Source organism: Telmatherina bonti, assembly GCF_933228915.1.
Source record: "Telmatherina bonti genome assembly, chromosome: 14".
Classification (NCBI taxonomy): Eukaryota; Metazoa; Chordata; class Actinopteri; order Atheriniformes; family Telmatherinidae; genus Telmatherina; species Telmatherina bonti.
Window position 1 is genome coordinate 22,510,262 of NC_136612.1, and position 19,330 is coordinate 22,529,591.

Sequence of the window (19,330 nt, forward strand, 5' to 3'; positions counted from 1 at the left end):
TAAACTGGCTGGGAGGAGCTCTGAGGCTTTCTGACAGCGCAGTCTGATGGATGACTGACACTTGGCCTAATATGAGGAGGATGGTGCGGAGAGAAGAGTGAAGGAAGCAGGACTAAGCAGAGGGATGCTGGAAAGTAGGGGATATGCCTGCAGAAAGAAATATGAAAAGTGTGACATTAAAGGAAATATAATATTTGTGGGAGGTGTTGGTGTGAACTAAAAAGGCATGAGCTAAGATAAGAGAAAGAGGGGGAACTAAGTGCAGTCAGGAGAGGAGGAGACAATGCCAGGTAGTCCCACTCACAGTAATCATGAGAAAATAATGACTCACATCAAAACGATTTCAGAAGCTAATCTTTATTTGCTCAAGATGATTTTATAGTTCAAAGAAAAGATACACAGAGTACAGAGACTCTTTTTTAGGGTCCCATTTGTACATCCGTCACTGGGTCAGTTGTGCAACTGTGACAGTTTGCAGTGGATCAAAGTAAAGCAACACAAGCTCATCTTTTTTTTTTTTTTTTTTTACCATTTCTTATTTAGAACATAGAAGTAATGTAACAATAAAAAAAGCAAAATAAGGCTGCATCATTGACCCAATATTATAAACTCTAAATTGGTGCAAAAGCTTTCATTTAGCACTACAACATCAAACAGAATTTGCTTGAAATAAATTTAAAAAGAAAAAAAAAACCATTTGTGAGGAAAGATGTGTGTTTGTGTTAAAAGTTTTTCAGTCCTGAGACAGTGTAAGCATAAAAACTATGGTTGTGTGTGTGTGTGTGTGTGTGTGTGTGTGTGTGTGTGTGTGTGTGTTGTAGCTGTGTTTCAGACTGTGATAGTGGACTGAACTGATAACGCCGTGCCTTTGGGGTACAACAGCTCACAGGTCAGACTGAACTACTTCAGTGAGTAAGGGGAAACGCTACTGTTTCATTTAACTTTGTTTTTTTTTTTTTCTTCGAGAATTTTGCATATTTTTGTTTGTCAACTAATCTGATGGAAGGGCTAAAACCAACAAGCAAGACATCCTACTAATAAATAATTATGTGATTCAAAGTTTGATGAAGTTCTTCTGAGCCATAGGAATGTAATGACTTTAACATTTCATTGAGCTATGGTTCCATACTGGGCACCATGCAACTTCTAGACTTATTAAACAACCTATTCAGTTTCCTACCCACACTGAACAAAAATCATGTAAATGTATTGCTCCCACGCATAAACTGGCATTTATAAAATATAAATATGGGTAACTTACATATCTCAAAACATGTGTGCCTACCTGATGTACTGAAAGGGAACTAAGTCGAGTCAAACATTAAAAAACACACACACACGACGACAACAACAACAACAACAACAACAACAACAAAACAAAACAAAACAAAACAGATGATTTAATAGATTTTTCTTATAATTTTCTTCTTTCTTGATTTCATTCATGGCTGAAGATGGAAGTCTATAAAACACATGCTGAGTTTTATAGACATTTCTGACGTTTTCTGACATATACATTAAATCAAATTGGAATGTGACCCAAAACTTAGGAGCAGCATATTTCTTGCTTTTATGTTCCCTCCTTTGCTTTAATTCAATTCAATTCAATTCAACTTTATTTATATAGCGTCAAATCACGGCAATGCCATCTCAAGACGCTTTACAGACAGAGGGGAAAACATAATGAAGGCCAATTCATAACAGCCTATATAAGGAAACCAACAGATTGAGTTGAGTCCAACTCAATCTCCCATCCTGAGCAAGCACACTGGCAACAGTGGGAAGGAAAAAAACTCCCTTTTAACAGGAAGGAAACCTCCGGCAGAACCCGGCTCAGGACAGGCAGCCATCTGCCTCTGCTGTGTGGGGGGAAGAGGACAGAAAGACAACAGACAACAGGAACTGCTACTCCCGGCCAGGGAGACCTGCTGAGACAGGAGACATACATGTTAATGATGCAACACTGTTATGGGGGGGGGGGGGGGGGGGGTAAAAGAAAGAGATAAAGAGAAAAAGAAAGAAGCTCAGTGTATCAGGAAATGTCCCTCAGCAGTCTAAACCTATAGCAGCATAACTAAGGGATGCTAACCATCCCTAGCTATAGGACTTATCAAAAAGATAAGTCTTCAGCCTAGTCTTAAAAGTGGGGAGGGTGTCTGCTTCCCTAACACTAACTGGGAGCTTATTCCATAAGAGAGGGGCCTGATAACCAAAGGCTCTGCCTCCTGCTCGGCTCTTTGAGACTCTAGGAACCACAAGTAAGCCTGCAGTCTGCGAACGAAGTACTCTACTTGGTATATAAGGAACAATGAGGTCTTTGATATATAGTGGTGCCTGGTTGTGGAGGGCTTTATATGTAAGGAGAAGGATTTTAAATTCTATTCTAGATTCAACAGGCAGCCAATGAAGAGAGGCTAAAACTGGAGAAATATGATCTCTCATGCTGGTTCTGGTCAGGACTCTGGCTGCAGAATTCTGGATCAGCTGAAGGGTTTTCAGGGCATATTTAGGACAGCCCAGTAATAGAGAGTTACAGTAATCTAGTCTCGAAGTAACAAAAGCGTGAACCAGTTTTTCTGCATCACTCCGAGACAGAATGTCCCTAATTTTGGCTATATTACGTAAATGAAAGAAGGCTGTTTTAGTAACCTGCTTAATATGTGGGCCAAAGGACAGGTCAGGGTCAAATATTACTCCAAGGTTTCTCACTGTAGCACTGGAAGCTAAAGTAATGCCATCCAGGTTCATTACAAAACCGGAAAATTTAGCTCTGAGTTTTTCAGATCCAACGAGAATTACTTCAGTCTTATCTGAGTTTAAGAGGAGAAAATTTCTAGACATCCAAGTCTTTATGTCTATGAGACAATTTTGTAGCCTATTGGGCTGATTTGTTTAATCTGGTTTAAAGGATAAGTATAGTTGAGTATCATCTGCATAACAATGAAAGTTTATTCCATGCTGTCTAATAATTTTGCCTAAAGGGAGCATATATAGTGTGAAGAGTATTGGTCCAAGTACAGAACCTTGAGGAACTCCATGACTTACTGTAGTTTGGGAGGAGGACTTGTCATTTACATGAACAAACTGAAGTCTATCAGATAAATATGATTTAAACCAGCTTAACGCTGTACCTGTAATTCCAATCACCTGTTCTAGTCTTTGTAACAGAATGTTATGATCGACTGTATCAAATGCAGCACTAAGATCAAGCAAGATAAGTACGGACACAAGTCCTTTGTCTGAGGCCATAAGAAGGTCATTAGTAACTTTCACCAATGCTGTCTCAGTACTATGATGAGCTCTAAATCCTGACTGAAACTCCTCGCATAAATTATTTCTGCTCAGGTGGGCATGTAGCTGAGCTGAAACTATTTTCTCCAGAATTTTGGACATAAACGGGAGGTTAGATATAGGTCTATAATTTGCTATCACCTCTGGATCCAGAGATTGCTTTTTAAGTAAAGGCTTGATTACAGCAGTTTTAAATGATTGTGGTACATATCCTGTCACTAAAGACATATTGATAAGATTTAGTAGTGATGTATTAATTAAAGGGAAAATGTCCTTAAAGAGGCTCGTTGGGAGAGGGTCTAAGATACAGGTGGATGGTTTAGATGAAGCTATTATTTTAGTTAATTCAGAGGGTTGGACAGGACAGAAACTATTTAGACACAAGTCAGATCCTGGTTCTAAGGATGCTTCGGAGACCACAACAGGCTCAACATTATAGGTAGAAGGAAGAGTATTGTCAATTTGATCTCTAATAGTGTCAATTTTATTCCTGAAAAAATACATGAAATCATCACAGCTAAGTGAGAAAGGAATACATGGCTCCACAGCACTCCGGCTCCTAGTAAGCCTAGCTACAGTGCTGAAAAGAAACCGAGGGTTGTTTTTGTTTTCCTCTATCAATGATGAATAATAAGCTGTTCTTGCCATACGTAAGGCTTTTTTGTATACGCTTAAACTTTCTTTCCAGGTTAAGTGAGACTCCTCTAGTCCTGATGAACGCCATCTGTTTTCCAAACGCCTTGATGCCTGTTTTAGAGCTCGAAGCTGGGAATTAAACCAGGGAGCCTTCATAATCTTACCTAATTTCTTCTTCTTTAGGGGAGCAACATTATCCAAGGTTGTACACATTGAAACTGTTAAAGTATCAGCATGTTGATCAATCTGAGCAGGAGTAAGGCTTAAAGGGGGACTCTCAGTCATGCTAACACATGGTAGATGTGAAAAAATTGATTCAATTGATTGTTTAAATTTTGTAATATTATTTACTTTCTAGAGATACAGAGACGTTACTGTGGGGACGGCCTTCATATCAATTATAATTTAGAAAACTGCGGCAATGTGTCTCTGCTTTTAGACAAAGTGACCTTCATGGAACACATGGACTATATTGTGGTTTAGATGCAAAGACAATACATTTTTAGTAGGATCAGTTCTTGTTGGCTTTGGTCTTTTCATGCAATTTGTCAACAGTAACAAAAGTAATTACAAAACATTAACCTTGTAGCATTTAATTTAAATAATATTTAAAAACCTCTCCTCTGATATAAGCTGTAGAATCATTCTTAAGAAGCAAAAAGATGAATGAAACAGCCAAGAATTTATTTAAGTTTATACCTCTATAGCTACAGTACATTTAAAGGAACAGAGGTCTGTGTACTCCGTGCCTAATTTGATCTAGAAATGGTACCACAAACAGCTACAAGTGGAAATAAAAGGCAAACAACATCCAGCGAGCAAAACAATGTACACTCACTTCCTCCCGCCATAAGTAAACATGACTTCCTGTGTTTCCTGAATTTATCTGTACCCTCTACAAATTACCTAATAGTGCCAACACCATTCTCAGTCTCGCATGTGTCATATAGTTGACATATTGTATGCATGACTCATTTACATTATATCATGAATTAAACTTTTAGCTGTCGTCACTGATTTTTACACCCTTGCATGTTGTTTTGGACATAAAGCTACATGACAGCACATATCAAGTCAAAGTGCACAAGGTCAAAAGAAAGAAACGCGCAAAATGGAAACAAAAAAAAAAAGAAGGCAGGAAATAAGCGCCTTGTTATAATGGATGCAAAATCCACATTCTTAAGCCTGTATCCTCACACCCCCACTTTCCACCCACCCACTCACTAAAGCTCTGATGCTGATGTTGCACAACCCTGTTGATGAGGTTTGGGGTGGCAGCATATCACACAGTGAGGGAGATGAAGCTGTTGTATCTCTGGATGTTCCTCTTGAGGATCTCTGAGCATGGCCCAAGTACACGCTCAAAGCGTGGCCGGTCCAGCTTCACACACTTGAGGGGTCCACGTGCAACAACGGTGGCTGCCCTGGGGCGGTTCAACAACAGGGCGATCTCACCTGGACGACGAGGAGCAGAATCAGGAGGACGTTAATTATCAGTAAATGTTCTCCAAACCTGCCTTTGCTGGATCACATTTGGGTTTTAGAAGACATTTGAAGGAACATAATATTTAGACCTTCATACAATGATTAGTCAACTAATCAATGGCATTTTTCAGTAATCAGTCAAAAGTATTTTTAAAACCTTTTTTGTGCTTGTTTTCATAATTATTCATGCAAAATCTTTGTAAGAAATTAACTTGTTTGGTCTTTCTAATGCCACATTCACTACTCATGTTTGCACCTGCACAGTTTTCTAATGTAATAATAATGTGTGTAACACAAACTGAAGTTTATTAAACTAATGGGTTTTTTTTTTTTGGTTGTTTATTATTGATGGGGGACAAAAAGCTGTGAGGAGAGAAATACCTGGTCAACACTTACCAAAGTAGTCAGACGGCCCGAGGCGTCCAACTTCCACATACTCCTCATTGTCAGACCTACGCTGCAGAACAGAGGCTATTCCCTGTAAACAGAAACAAAAGAGAGACGTTGACCCAAAGGCAAGGATGAAGAATAAAAGAAGAGTGCATGTGAAAAAATAGTCGGATGAAGGATGGGGCGGGTGGGCGCGGGGGGGGGGGGGGGGGGGGGGGGGGGGGGTAGTATTTTTAAAAATTATCAGGAGGATTAGGCTGAGAAGAAATTCCTTTGCTTCATAAAAGCACAGGTGCACAGGATTTAGTCCTCTTTTCTGCCGGACAGACACCTGTTGCTTGAGACGCACATGAGCAGAAACACATTTGTTTGTTCCAAGAATGCATGTGATCAGAAAATTGATTAGTTCTGCTTTATTTCCACAGAGAGAGCAATAAATATAAACATCTAAGCATATCAGGCTGAACCGATTGCTATATGTCTCCATCATATACTCCCTTTTACAGAATGCATCCATTAAATTAAGACAACTATTGTTCCAGACGCAGAACGCTCCTGTCCTTAAATAACCCCTGGAAACCACTGCACTTTAGTGTAGACACCGAAAGCAATCAGCTCCAATGTGCATGTTGCAAGGAGATCATTGTTACTGTGCAGCTTAAACTATGACCAGTCACGCCATGCATATTACCACCACCCAGTCACTGTTGTTGACGGGATGTACACGCCTGTGAGTCATCTTAAAAAGTACAAGAGAAGGAATATGATTTCCATGTACTCTGTCCAACGAATGACTTACACATCTGGTGAAAAACGTCAAATGTGTGTGAGAATATGTCTGAATATTCATTTTGCCACCCAAATTACCAAGATTTGTAGACAGAGCTACACTATTTCATTTTTACTGATAATGTCTGGACATTTATATGCACTTTAGAGCTGCTGTAATTGATGCCAGGTAAGAATTCAGCAGAGGGAACTTCCCAGCTTGTCTTGGACTGTATTATTTAACAGACTTGACCGCTGCAGCTTTCTCACACTGTTTTTAATCCTGTTCTCCTCGCTCTCCTCTTTGTGCTGACCAGGCTAATAATTCTAAATATGAATATAATGAGCTTTAATGAGAACCTCCAAACTGCCAGCTACTCATTGCAGAAAGAAAAAGGCGAGACTGTGTTTCAGGAAAAGGACCATGTGTGACTTGGTGAGTTTGTTCAAGATACGAGCTATGGAGAGGTGGGGAACGTTGTTCAAGTAAAGAATCCAGCATCTGTTGAGTCACTGGAATAAAGTCCTTTTTACTGATTCAACTTACAGTGTAAAGCAACTCACTGTATCTGAGGACAAACAGGCATACAAACAAGACAGCATAAGAAAAATCAAAATTTTCAAATCAATTGATTATTCCCATGTGCAACATTGTTTTTCTTTTTCCATTTCCATTGTACTGTAGTGTTGTTTTAGAGCTTTGACCAAACTAGAATTTAGTTCACAGTACAAATAAATGCACATTATGAAAAAAGGCAAGCAAATGCAAGTCTGAGCCCATCCACATATCCAGATATAGCATGTGATGATATACTGTATCCTCTTTCCTGTGTACTTTCAATTAAACATTTTGTACATATATACAAGCAGTATTTACACAGTCATAAAGGAAGTGAATGTTATTGGAAAGTGTGCATGTTTACTTGTGTGTATCTGTGTGTGGGTTTTAGCTTAATTGGTAAAACTGAAATTTGGCAGCTTGTGTCCGATTACTCATCATAATTAAACAGAAGAAAGTCCCAGTAGTTGACCTGGTCACTCACAAGAGTTATATAAACAAAAGTGAGCATAAAAATAATGACTAAAGATAAATGACTGCATTTGAATCAAAGGTCACTAACTCTGGTCCTCAATATCAACCATCCTGCAAGTTTTAGCATTTTCCTGGTACCACATACCTGATTAAAAAAAATAGTTCTGAACAACTTGTTGTCAACTTCTGCATTAGTTTGTTAATGCAGTGGCTCAGGCGGTAGAGCAGGTTCTCCAATCACCAGAGGGTTTGTGGTTCAAATCTGTCATTGGCCAAGACACGCACCCTCCTTCCCTCCAGTGTCTGCATCACTGGTGTATGAAGGAGTGTGAGTGTTTTGGTGGTTGTTGGAGAGGTACCGTAGGTGCACATTGGCTGCCATGTTTCCGTCAGCTGTGGCTCCACCCCAAGATGACTGTGGAGAGGATGAGTGTGATGTATATCTAATACGTTATTATTGCTGTACAATGTCAAACCATATCTCTCTCCTCTCAGTTGACATTGGATAGACATACAACAAACTGAAGCCTGAATGTTAAAATTGTATATTTTAAAAGTTTGCACCTTTCCCTCCTTTAGTAAAAATTCTTTTTGAAAAATATTAAAGTCATAATTAATTCCCAAAGCCTGTTCATATTGCACTTTGACAATTTTTGTCTTTGATGACCTTTATTTCATTCTTAAATTTCTGGAACTGCAGCTTGGGTGCAAAAAAGAAATAGAACCTAAGATGTGAATGGGGAGAGAATAAGGCGGACGGGGGCACTGAAACTCCTGTGTTTACAACTGGTGGAAAACTCTCCTTTCCATTCATGTCCAAACAAAGAAAGTGAAACAGTGCAGCACTACAACTACAGGAGTTCATTCTTGAACTGGGCTCATCCAGTGTGGTCTAGATAACCATCTCATACTGTACCACCCCAGTGGTAACACTCTGCTCCACAGATATTTCTTTTATAAACACTGGAGAGCTTTCCTCTGCCTCCTCAACCCAGGGTGTGCAGGACTCCTAACAATAAAAGACTAAAGCTGAGCGAGAGAAGAATAAACAGAGGATATGAACGAAGCAGTAAAGACCCAGAGAACTGGCTGAATGCTGTCAGATAGTTAAAGCAGCCACAACAAATCATCTGCAACTCAACAGATGCTTCATCACTGACCACAGTACTTCGCGCAAAATAAGTTTTCCCATCAATTTATATACAACAACAAATATACCACAGGCAGAATGTAACGCATCAACTTAGGGTGACAAGTCAAAATGTAACATTGTGCATCAATGAGAACCACTAAATGACAACATGCTCAGAAAAAAAGAGGCAGGGCCAGAGGCAGATGAAGAAAGATGATATACTGAGTAGCCTGTTCATGGGGCCACCCTGCATCAGCAGTGTCTGCACCTTCTCAATCAAACACACACACACACTCTCTAAACACTACAGTATTCTTCTCACTGTTGTGCAGAAGCCCAAAGTCTTATATGAGTTAAAAATGGTTTAACTCAGTTAAGACCTGTTAATCTTTAACTTCCTTCTTTTAACTGCATTGCTTCACTCAGATAAAGTGGAACTTAATTTATTAACTCCATTGATCCTATGTCCATAAAAGCATTGTAGAAATTCCATTAGCTAAATTGCACTTCAGCAAATACATGTTGGGTACAGCGAACACCAGGAGATATATGGTACTGTGGACAACGCACAAAGGGACCCTTCAGACCCTGTAAGTGTGATTAGTTTGTGGGCGGCAAAAAGACAAATGAGGGATAACTCATAAAAAACTGATAAAAAACTGATTAGATTGATGAAAAGAACAGATTAGCATTAATAAACGGGGATGGCACGCTGAACATCTATAACATGATTGGACAGATTTATCAACCAGAAGCTTGCAGCACATGCAGCCATTTCAAATGTCTTAGTTGGATTAAGGAATAAAAATCAGACTGGAACCATGCTGCTCAAGTTCCTAGTTTGCATGAGGTTGTGTGCAGAATGAAAAATTTCCCAAAGAGGATACTTAACATTTTATGAAAGTTTTACATGGAAAGGTGGACAACCTTCTTCCATATTTGGCTTTTTCCATTTTCTTTTCAACTCTAGTCACCGTACGATTCGACAGTACAGTTGGACAAACACAGAAAAAGTGTTTTTCTACAAAAGAAAAGTAAAAAAAAAAAGAAAAACTAAACTTGTTTACATGAAACATTTCCCTTACACGCTTACTTTCCAGTGGAAAGCATGTGTTCTGCATTGGTACTGTTGCTTTGCACAGCTACATTCAGTTTTTGTGTGAAGGGTTTACTAGCTTGAAGTTAGGGCGGGGCGATATGACGATATATATCGTTTGGATGATAGAAAATGTCTATTGTTTCATATGAGGCTCTGTCGTTTACGCAACAATAAGGTGCTTTACTGCAGTATTTTACGTCAAGATGCACTTTACGACATGCATACTCCAAGAAATAAACAAACATGAAGAAATGCGGGAGGCAGACGCATTTCAGAGCAGGATAATTCACTATAAGATGACCAGCAAACCAAAACTGATGAGCTTGTTCATAAAAGAGGGAAAACCTTTGTCACATGGATGTGATTTGGATAAAAAAACCGACGTGGAACCGGCAAGAGACTAGCTCACAGTCCCGACAATGCACTCCGACACAACTTATTTTATCACCTGTGCAAGAATCAGGATAAAGAATACAGAATGAAGAACAGAAACAACGAGCAAAAGCCGCAAAAACAGCGTAAAGTAGTGGCGGAAGCGCTCATAATTAACTTCAGACGCAAACGCTGCAACAGGTGTTTACCAGTGAAACGTCATGCATCCACAGTTTCCTCAGATAAAAAGAGATTACTGCTGCTGTTGCCAAGCACATCTGACAAATAACTGATGACTGACACAAAATTATTAGTTATGTATATCATTATGGGATATAAAATGAGCTATATCGGGATATGAGATTTTGGCCATTTCGCCCAGCCCTACTTAAAGTGTATTCATTATTATTTATGTGAGTTAACTGTTCCTTCTATTTCACCCACAATTTTCTGAATAAATGCAATATGACAGAAATGATTTATGAGGGATTCACAATGCATAATTTAGAGGTTGAACTTAATGCGTAATTCAAAATTTGATATCCAATATTTTAGGGTCCAACCTTGTTTCATATCTTTTAGCCTCATCTGTCTGTGTCATTTCCTTAATTCCAACAGTATCAAGGAATAAAGAGATTTAATTTCCCTTTCTCTTCATTTCATTTGAAGGCAAAAGTGACACAGCCTCAACATATGACATATCAGTAGAAAGAGTGTGCATGTTAGGTGCATACAGGTGTAAGCCAAGGGGCAAGAAGGGACTACAATGTAAGTGGATGTTGCAAACAAAGATGAGTCTGAGTTTTATGGCCTCGGAGCCTGTAAAGGCTTGTTTATACAGCATGAGAAAAAAAAAGTAAACATGCCACTTTTCATCAAGGCCCCATTCCTCTTGCATGGCAACAAAAATGATGTCTCTATACCTCTCTTTTGTTAATCTTTCCCATAAGCCACATGTAATTACTGATTGTGGGGTTTGTTTTAGGCTGAGCCACCGAAACCACAGAAATCACAGAAAAAGGGTGAGAAGAGACAGATTAAGAGGAAGATGAGAGAAATGGGAGTCCCTGCCATCTCAGTCTTATACACAGTAATAATCAAAGGAAAACAAAATTAAGTTATGCATGTAGGAAGAGAACATGAGAAGAGAGGATAGAGTGCTATAACTCACACATTCAAAATCTTCCTCTGCCTCTACTTGTGGTCCTCCACTTTACCCACATGTCCCTGCCCTCTTTGACTCATCCTTCTCTTTCTCTGTCGCTCTTTTTTGTCTCCCTCCCAGGAGGCTGGGTCTCCTGACCTCATGTGAAAGTCAGCAACACGCATTCCACCACAGTCCACTCTGCTCTGGGAAAGTCAGGCTGCATGAGACTGGAGGTTAAAGACAGAAATCTGCTGCTGACTGCAGTAGTAGGGTGAATAAAAAGGATAAGCATGGCATAAAAGAAAATATTTTTAAGCTGTTATCAATATGTTGGAAGAAGTAACACTTTGACCTCCATCTTAGTGACATGAGTGCACCATGACAATAGTACAGGTAAAAAAAGTCACCAAGACAGAAACCACAAACTAACATGTGTGGGCTCCCTACACTCACTCTTCATCTCTCTTCCCTTTTCAGTTCCTCATCCATTCTTCCATCCTGTGAATCCCCAGATTCCTTTGCATATTTTCCATGTTTGTCTTCTCTCTGGGATGTAAAAGTCTCAGATCGATGAGTCATGCACTGCTAATCGCAATATATGTCCCCTTTATTTTTCTCCACAAACTGGCTTTTTCTGGATTTTAGTAGCCTTATTTAGTGCCTAAAAGACTTGACCAAAATCACAGTTTATCAAGTTAATTTGGGATGTATCCAGTATGCTTGTGCAGTATACCAGTGCATACCAACAACCTGGGCTTATCTTCTTTCTTAATAAACTGCTGTACTGGTTAGTAGCCCAAGCAACGTCCAGATCATGCACAGTGGGAAAGTGTTTCTGCAGGGACTGATTTCACTGCTGAACACAAACACCACAGCGTGTGAAAAGAAAACTATTGGACAGAGAATGGCTGCCAGCGAGAGCTCTCAAGACAAAGCACACGTTGTCCCAGAGGAACTAGTTCCATGTCTGTCCGGATGTGGACCAAACATCTATTTTTTGCAAATGCAGTTGAGCCAAAAGTGGCAGCCAATGGTGGTAACACAAGGAACTTGCTTCACCACCTTAGCTGAAAACATGTAGAGTACCAAGAGTGTCTAAACCTAGGACTCTCTACGTCCACAGCCAAACCTGCAGTCAGGAATTCTTTCTAATTAGAAGACTATGTGGGTAAAAGTATTCTTGTATGAAAAAAGAAATGTCAAATGCCATGAAGGGCTTTTAGTCTACAACTGTAAAGTGCTGGCTTTCAGCTTTAAAAAGGGAATGACATTATCAAAAGCAACAAATAATTCATTTAATTTAATAAATTTAATAAAAGTTTTAAATTAAAGTTTATATTCAATTAACAATTTTTGTTTCTTTTGTGTACAAACACATTTTAGAACCTGTACACCTTTGAACACGTTTAACACTGTACATACTGTAAATGCTCATCATTTGTGTAAGGTTTTTCTTTTTTCTTAATTTTTGCTATATTCCTCAACCTGTGATGGACTGGCGACCTGTCCAAGGTACCCTGCCTTTCGCCCAAAGCCTGCTGGGATAGGCTCCAGCTTCCCCGTGACTCTTCATTGGTCTAAGAGGTCAGGATAATGAATGAATGAATGTTATATTGCTCTGGCCCTGTGATGCACTCGCAACCTGTCCAGAATGTACCCGACTTCTCGCTCAATATTTGCTGGGATGGGCTCCAGCTTCCCCATGACACTTAGTTGGACTAAGGGGTTAAGAAAATGGATAGATGAATGCTTCCCTATATTTGATTCTATTACTTAATGACATACTTTGCTGCAGATGGCACTCAAAGTCCGGCACTAAAGGCATCTCATCATCTTTATCATATATCATATCATATCGCACCGCACCACACTGCACCGCATCGCACCGCACCGCATCAATTCTTATCTTATCTTATCTTATCTTATCTTATCTTAAACTTTAATTTGAAATCTAATATTTTAGGCTGAGAGGGACAGACACATACCGTATAAATGCGTGTAAAAGGATTCATAGTTATGTGAATATGTGAAAAAAATAACAAAAGAAGAATGAAAAAGAGAGACGTGTTGTGCTGGCAGAGTATAGGTGAGGACAGAGTATGGGAATGGAGTAAATATGGAAAAATGACTGATTTTCCACTCAGCATCCCTGGCAAAAATTCACTTCTAGCATAACCACTGGTGACTGTGAACAGGCCACTGCCTTACAGGAGTTCTGATGGACACAAAGTAAATTGGAATACAGCATACAGATGCAGAAACAAGGTTTTAAAAAAAAAAAGCATTATAACCAACAAATAAGTCTGAAAAGAGAGGAAAAGGAGGAGGGAACAAAACGAGGCAACAGCAGATTGTGCCCCCACCCCCTCTAGACAGAGCCCTCTTGACTTGACCCTGGTGAAAGCTGTGTAAGTATGGAGTTAATCAAAAGTGTGTTAGGATGACAGGCAGGGGGCCCTTCATGAAGTTGTGCCAGGGGCCCCAGTTCCACAAAAGCCTGCAGTGTTAGGGGGGGCTATTCTCTGCACAGGAGCTGTGGTTGAGAGATAGGGCAGTGGAGCGCCACCAGGTAGTCTGTCTGCTGGTGGCAATAAACTGGGATCAGTTCCGATGTCAGCAAAGCGCTCACCAACATTTCTATATGATGACGTTTTCATCAATCCCTACACCCACTTGATGACATGTACAAGGTCTCAAGACACATATGTCAACACGTGAAACTCCTAGGAAATGTGACAGAACAGAAAAATGACCCAACATACAGCAGTGATATGACAGACCTTACCTCGGTAATAATGAAGAAGTCATCACCAGGCTCTCCCTGCACCACAATCTTCTCTCCATCTTCAAACTGAACCGGCTCCAGAGCATCAGCCACAGTCAGACGCTCCCACTTATCTAAAGACTCTGTGAACAGAGAGCAAATATCCATCACTTAAAACCCAGATGAGCGCAGCAGTATATGCAAAAACCTACATTCATTCTGTTCATGATCTGAGTAGTTGCTTCCCTGGTTGACTGGTGGGCTAAATCCCATCTCAGCTAATCCAGTCATTCATCAGAAACCATTATATCTTAGATCCTTTAACCACTCCCTCATTTCACGGAGGCCCATAGAGCTTAAACACCTTGAAATTGACCCCATTTTTGTTCTGCTGACTCTGGAGTGTGATGACATATATATGTTTTATCCCCAAAACAGTCCAGTAACCTTTACCCTGGATAAATTACAGTGGGCAAGATCATCCTGTGCCTGGTGAAGTTTAAGTTCAACATAAACTGCTGGACTAAATATAATTCATGTTGCTTTTATAACCACTGCTGTTAAAAGTCAAATAGCACATTCTTTATATGGCATGTTTTGTTTCCATTGTTATATAAAATCACACGTAAGCTTAATCATGTACATAATATAGTCCGAAAGAAAGAAAAACAGCCAAGTTGTTAAAATCAGGGGTATCTTATTTCTAGCTCTTTGCAGCAAGCTAGATGGCTTTTCAGCTATCCAACCACAAGAACAACGAAATTGTTTGCTCAAATATTTCTAGAAGCTCTTGAATAATTCACAGAAAAAACACCTTTTGTCACACAACTTCCTATAAAATAAAAATACTCCCACTAAATGAATTCAAAGCAAGTCAGAATCTATTTTAAAGTAAAATAAATTTTTTTTAAAAATCCTCGTACCCCTTCATTCAAAAATTCCCCTGATGAGCTCTCTCCTCTTTCACACCTCAGCATCTTACTGTGGCCAAATCTTAACAGTCTATACATGCACGTGTGGAATGTGACTCATCTGCAGTGAAAACACAACTCATCTTGAGCTTAGTCTAGATGAAAAGATGATTCATTGTTTTGATTTAGCTAAGACATGAGTTAGAGGTGTAAAACTACAGCAGGATCTCTTTGTCTGGAACCATTGTCTCCTGATGTGCTCAGTAACTGATACTAGTGTGTCTATTTGTGTGTGTGTGTGTGTGTGTGTGTGTGTGTGTGTGTGTGTGTGTGTGTGTGTGTGTGTGTGTGTGATTGTGAATGTGTATGTACTTAGGATTAACTAAGATAGGACTGGTAATTTGAAGGTGTCCAGTGTCCCTTCTGGTGGGGCCATAGTGTCTGCCCGACCCAGATGGATGTCTTCTGTCTGGCTGCAAGCCAAAGGCAGTGGGTCCCATAGAGGTGATCCTTAACGGCAAGGCAAGTAACATGATACACAAATGTCCTGACTAAAGAACCTACATTTTACGCTTCGCTAGGCCTGCACCTACTTAGATCACCTTGTTGAACAGATACATAGTAAACATCAAGGAGACTGGCCACTGGGGTGCTAAAACCTGTTTCGAGTGCATGTGTGACAAACATTTGTTTTTTCTGTCTTCACTCTGCGACATCAAGGGCAGGTACTCAATTTCGTGGCTATCTCAAAAATCAAAGACAAACAAAAACACCTCCACCCCCTGCCCCTCCTCCAATTCAGAGAGACTGAGCAGAGAGGCAAGGCGACAGAAAGAGGAATTAGGAGCGGTAAAGCATTTCGATGAGGGAGGCGGGTGTTTGAATGCAGGCCTCAACAAGGCTGTCAAACAGGGAGCTGCGGAAGAAAGGAGGCGAATGAAAAGGGAGACCTCAGAGAGATGCTCTCCTAAGACCAGAATCGAGTGTATGGGCTTACTCACCCAGCTAATAACTCTGTACAGGGGGCATGGCCCTACTCTATACACCACACACACATGATCAAGTGGAAAAGGATGAGATGTCAGTTTCTATTGCAACTCAATTTGAAAGTCTGAATGAGCCTCACTCGCCATCTCTCCAATCTAGTGGCTGGTGTCACCCAAATTCCGGTGGGAAAGAGAGGCTTAACTTAAATACCTATCCTTTAATTGTCCACACAGAGGCATGGAAGAGTGTGACTGGCTTTAAGAATAAACAGTATGAGCAGATTAAGAGTGTACACACAAGCCTTTCTCAGCTATGGGCCTTCTGTGACAACGTGTGCCTGTGTTTATGTGGTCTAATCTATGGTATACGCTGATTTAACTGCCTGCACTTTGGACCCTTTGACCTATTTGAAATTAACTCATACCACAGATGAAAGTGCAAACACACTCATTTTTTAACATGTACAGAAATGCATAAACTACCTGAATCAATTCAATAAATTTTACAATTTACTATACAAACTTACCAAGGATGGACACCTTGCTGAGAAACTCTTCATACATCTTTCTCTTTCTCAGAGTGCTACCCTGTAAAACAAACACAGGGGAGACATTAGCAGGTTCACACTACCATACGAATATGAAATTATTCTTTAAAATATCATCAAAATATCATATCAGTGTTTAGGTAGGGAATAGAAACTATTTATTGTTTATTGATTCATTGTATAATACAGAATATGTATATATATATATATATATATATATAAACATAAACATAAATTTGACAAAAATAGAAATAAAAAATGAATCCTTTTAAAACATATATATATATATATATATATATATATATATATATATATATATATATATATATATATATATATATATGTTTTAAAAGGATTCATTTTACCAGGACAATTAAAGGATAGGATATATATATATATATATATATATATATATATATATATATATATATATATATATATATATATATATATATATATATATATATGTATATATGTTTTAAAAGGATTCATTTTTATTTCTATTTTTGTCAAATTTATGTTTATAAACTGCTCTGGACTCATGTCACCCATACAGTGTTCTCCTAATGTCTTTCTCAGAAGCAATTTATTTTCCATAAAATGAACTTTAAGGCCGACTTCACGGCCATGGTCAAATACTAATACTACAAAATGAAGCTACAGTACAAGATAATCTGATTAACAGATCATAGTTCATGCGGGAATGCACAGAGGTGTGTATGAGATAAGTGGTAACGTTTATTGCATGCGTGTGTGTGTGTGTGTCTGTGTGTGTGGCCCACCCCACCCACCAGGCAGGGGGACTTTCCCCTCTCTGCCTCTGCCATGAAAATCAGGTGCTTCCTGACAAGTATAAACCCAGTGGACCCCTTCTCTAACAGCATTTCTCCTCCACTGCACAGAAACACTAAGAGAGTGTATCAACATAAAGAGAGAGAAAAAAAAAAAAGCTACGAGGGACGATGATCATGTCCAACCCGTGTCTGCCTTTGCATATGGAAGTGATATATTGAGGCTCGGAGTGTCTTCAGCGCTTAAGTGCATGAGTCCCGCTGCTGCCTCTAATTTCATATAATTTCACATTTTGTCTTAAAAGGGGAGCAAATCTTCCCAAGTGAGTCAACGTCAAATTCAGAATTGTAAACAACTTGATTAAAGGAATTCTAGGCTGCACTGCCTCCCTCCTGGATAGACGAGTGTGTGTCTGTGTGCAAGCAGTCTGTTTTTAGTTCTGCCACTTATGTTTTGCTGCTGTCTCTGCAGGAATGAAATTTGCTCATTACGCGAGCAAATACACTTTCAAACTCACACAAACAGCCTTTGCACAAAACTTACAGAGCTTAAAGGCTTACCTTGAATACACAACAATAAATTATTCAGTAACGTCTGATTCCTGCAACTGCAGCAGGTTGGGCTGGGTACAGCTGCATAATGCGAGCAATGTAGGCATGGACTAAGGCTGATGGAAAGCAAATTACGCATGTCAAAATGTTTTAATTAAAAAATATAAGTTTTTAATTATTGAGTTAGTAAACCTATCGTTTCTCTTGTGCATTATTTTTATATCCACATCAGCTTAAATCTGTCCTGTCTACTTGGGAGGGCCTGAAGACATGTGCCGTGCATAAAAAGTCTCCTACTCCTCTTGGCCCTTATGTGTTCACTCCTCTTGTGGTTAAAGATGAACCAGCCCCCATGTCTATTTGCTGTCTTTGAGGTAGAATCATCAAAGACTTGCGGTGTGGAGCGAAGCCAGACTAAACCAACTGTACCTTACGCCTCATCTATATCACCTTCATCTCTGTCCAAAGTGAAACACCACCCCCGCACACCCTCCATCGTGCTTCGTTTTTTGGTATAATTTCTCCTTGTTTCCTTCTGTCTTGTGTTCTGTTTGTTGACAGTGGTCTGTCAGTTTGTTAATGGCTTTGTCTGTAAGTGTCTGCTTAAATACCAAGATGACACGAACAAGGTGGGTATTGAATGAAAACGACACAATGGGGAGAGTGTGGTTATCACAGAAAAGGGTATTACATTATTTGCTCAACATACTCCTGGATAAGGAGGGTGGCGAGATGAGGTTTGACAGGGCGCCTCAGTTTTACATGATACCATCACTGACATAATCATGAACTGTGTCATCAACATGCTCATCATCTGGAAATGGATTTGAGAAGATTTTACATCATTCTGACCATTTTTTGCCACTGGGAGTGGTGTATGGTAACGACAGGGAGGATTAGTATTAAATGCTTTTTTCAGTTAACATGAATGACCACTTAGACTTAGACTGGTGAGATTTGTTATTTTCAATATTAACCAACTTGAAAAATGTCATGAAGACTGCTTTGCATGCAGATGCTGTCATTGGTAGGTCCTTCACATTATACAACAAACCTGCTTTTTATTTAAAGAATGTGTTAGTAATGATGAACTTAAATAGTAATGTAGCAATTTCTTGTGGAAAAGTAAGCACAGCGACTGGAATTAAAATAGCAAGCGCTTAGACCATCACTGCCCCCTGTGTTAATCAGATCATATGTCAAGGCAAGTGAAATGACTGGCTGAAAGGGAAGAGAGTTGAGACATGATTAAAGCTCAGTCAGCTGAGAACATAGGCCTTTACTCCACCCAGCCTGATTCTGGCAAAAATTTGATGGAGAGAAAATGCAGTTGATGACACAGAATTCAGGCAATATCAACAGGAATTCAAAGACAGTCAGGCCCTCATGTCCACAGAGACGTAGCTCCATCACAGCTTGGTGGGC

General features: G+C 39.5%; 1 protein-coding gene across 1 annotated transcript in view; it reads right to left on the minus strand.

The window, feature by feature from the left end:
• Positions 1–5,209: 5,209 nt before the first annotated feature.
• The window catches only part of prkar1b (protein kinase, cAMP-dependent, regulatory, type I, beta), a gene marked incomplete at its 3' end in the record, with an annotated part of 57,481 nt that continues 43,360 nt past the window's right edge, over positions 5,210–19,330 (minus strand). The window contains exons 7-10 of the mRNA XM_079252520.1: positions 16,542–16,602; positions 14,139–14,260; positions 5,809–5,890; positions 5,210–5,382 (exon numbers count right to left, since the gene is read on the minus strand). Of these exons, the coding sequence (XP_079108646.1) occupies positions 5,210–5,382; positions 5,809–5,890; positions 14,139–14,260; positions 16,542–16,602 (438 nt within the window). The remainder of the gene's footprint in view (positions 5,383–5,808; positions 5,891–14,138; positions 14,261–16,541; positions 16,603–19,330) is intronic.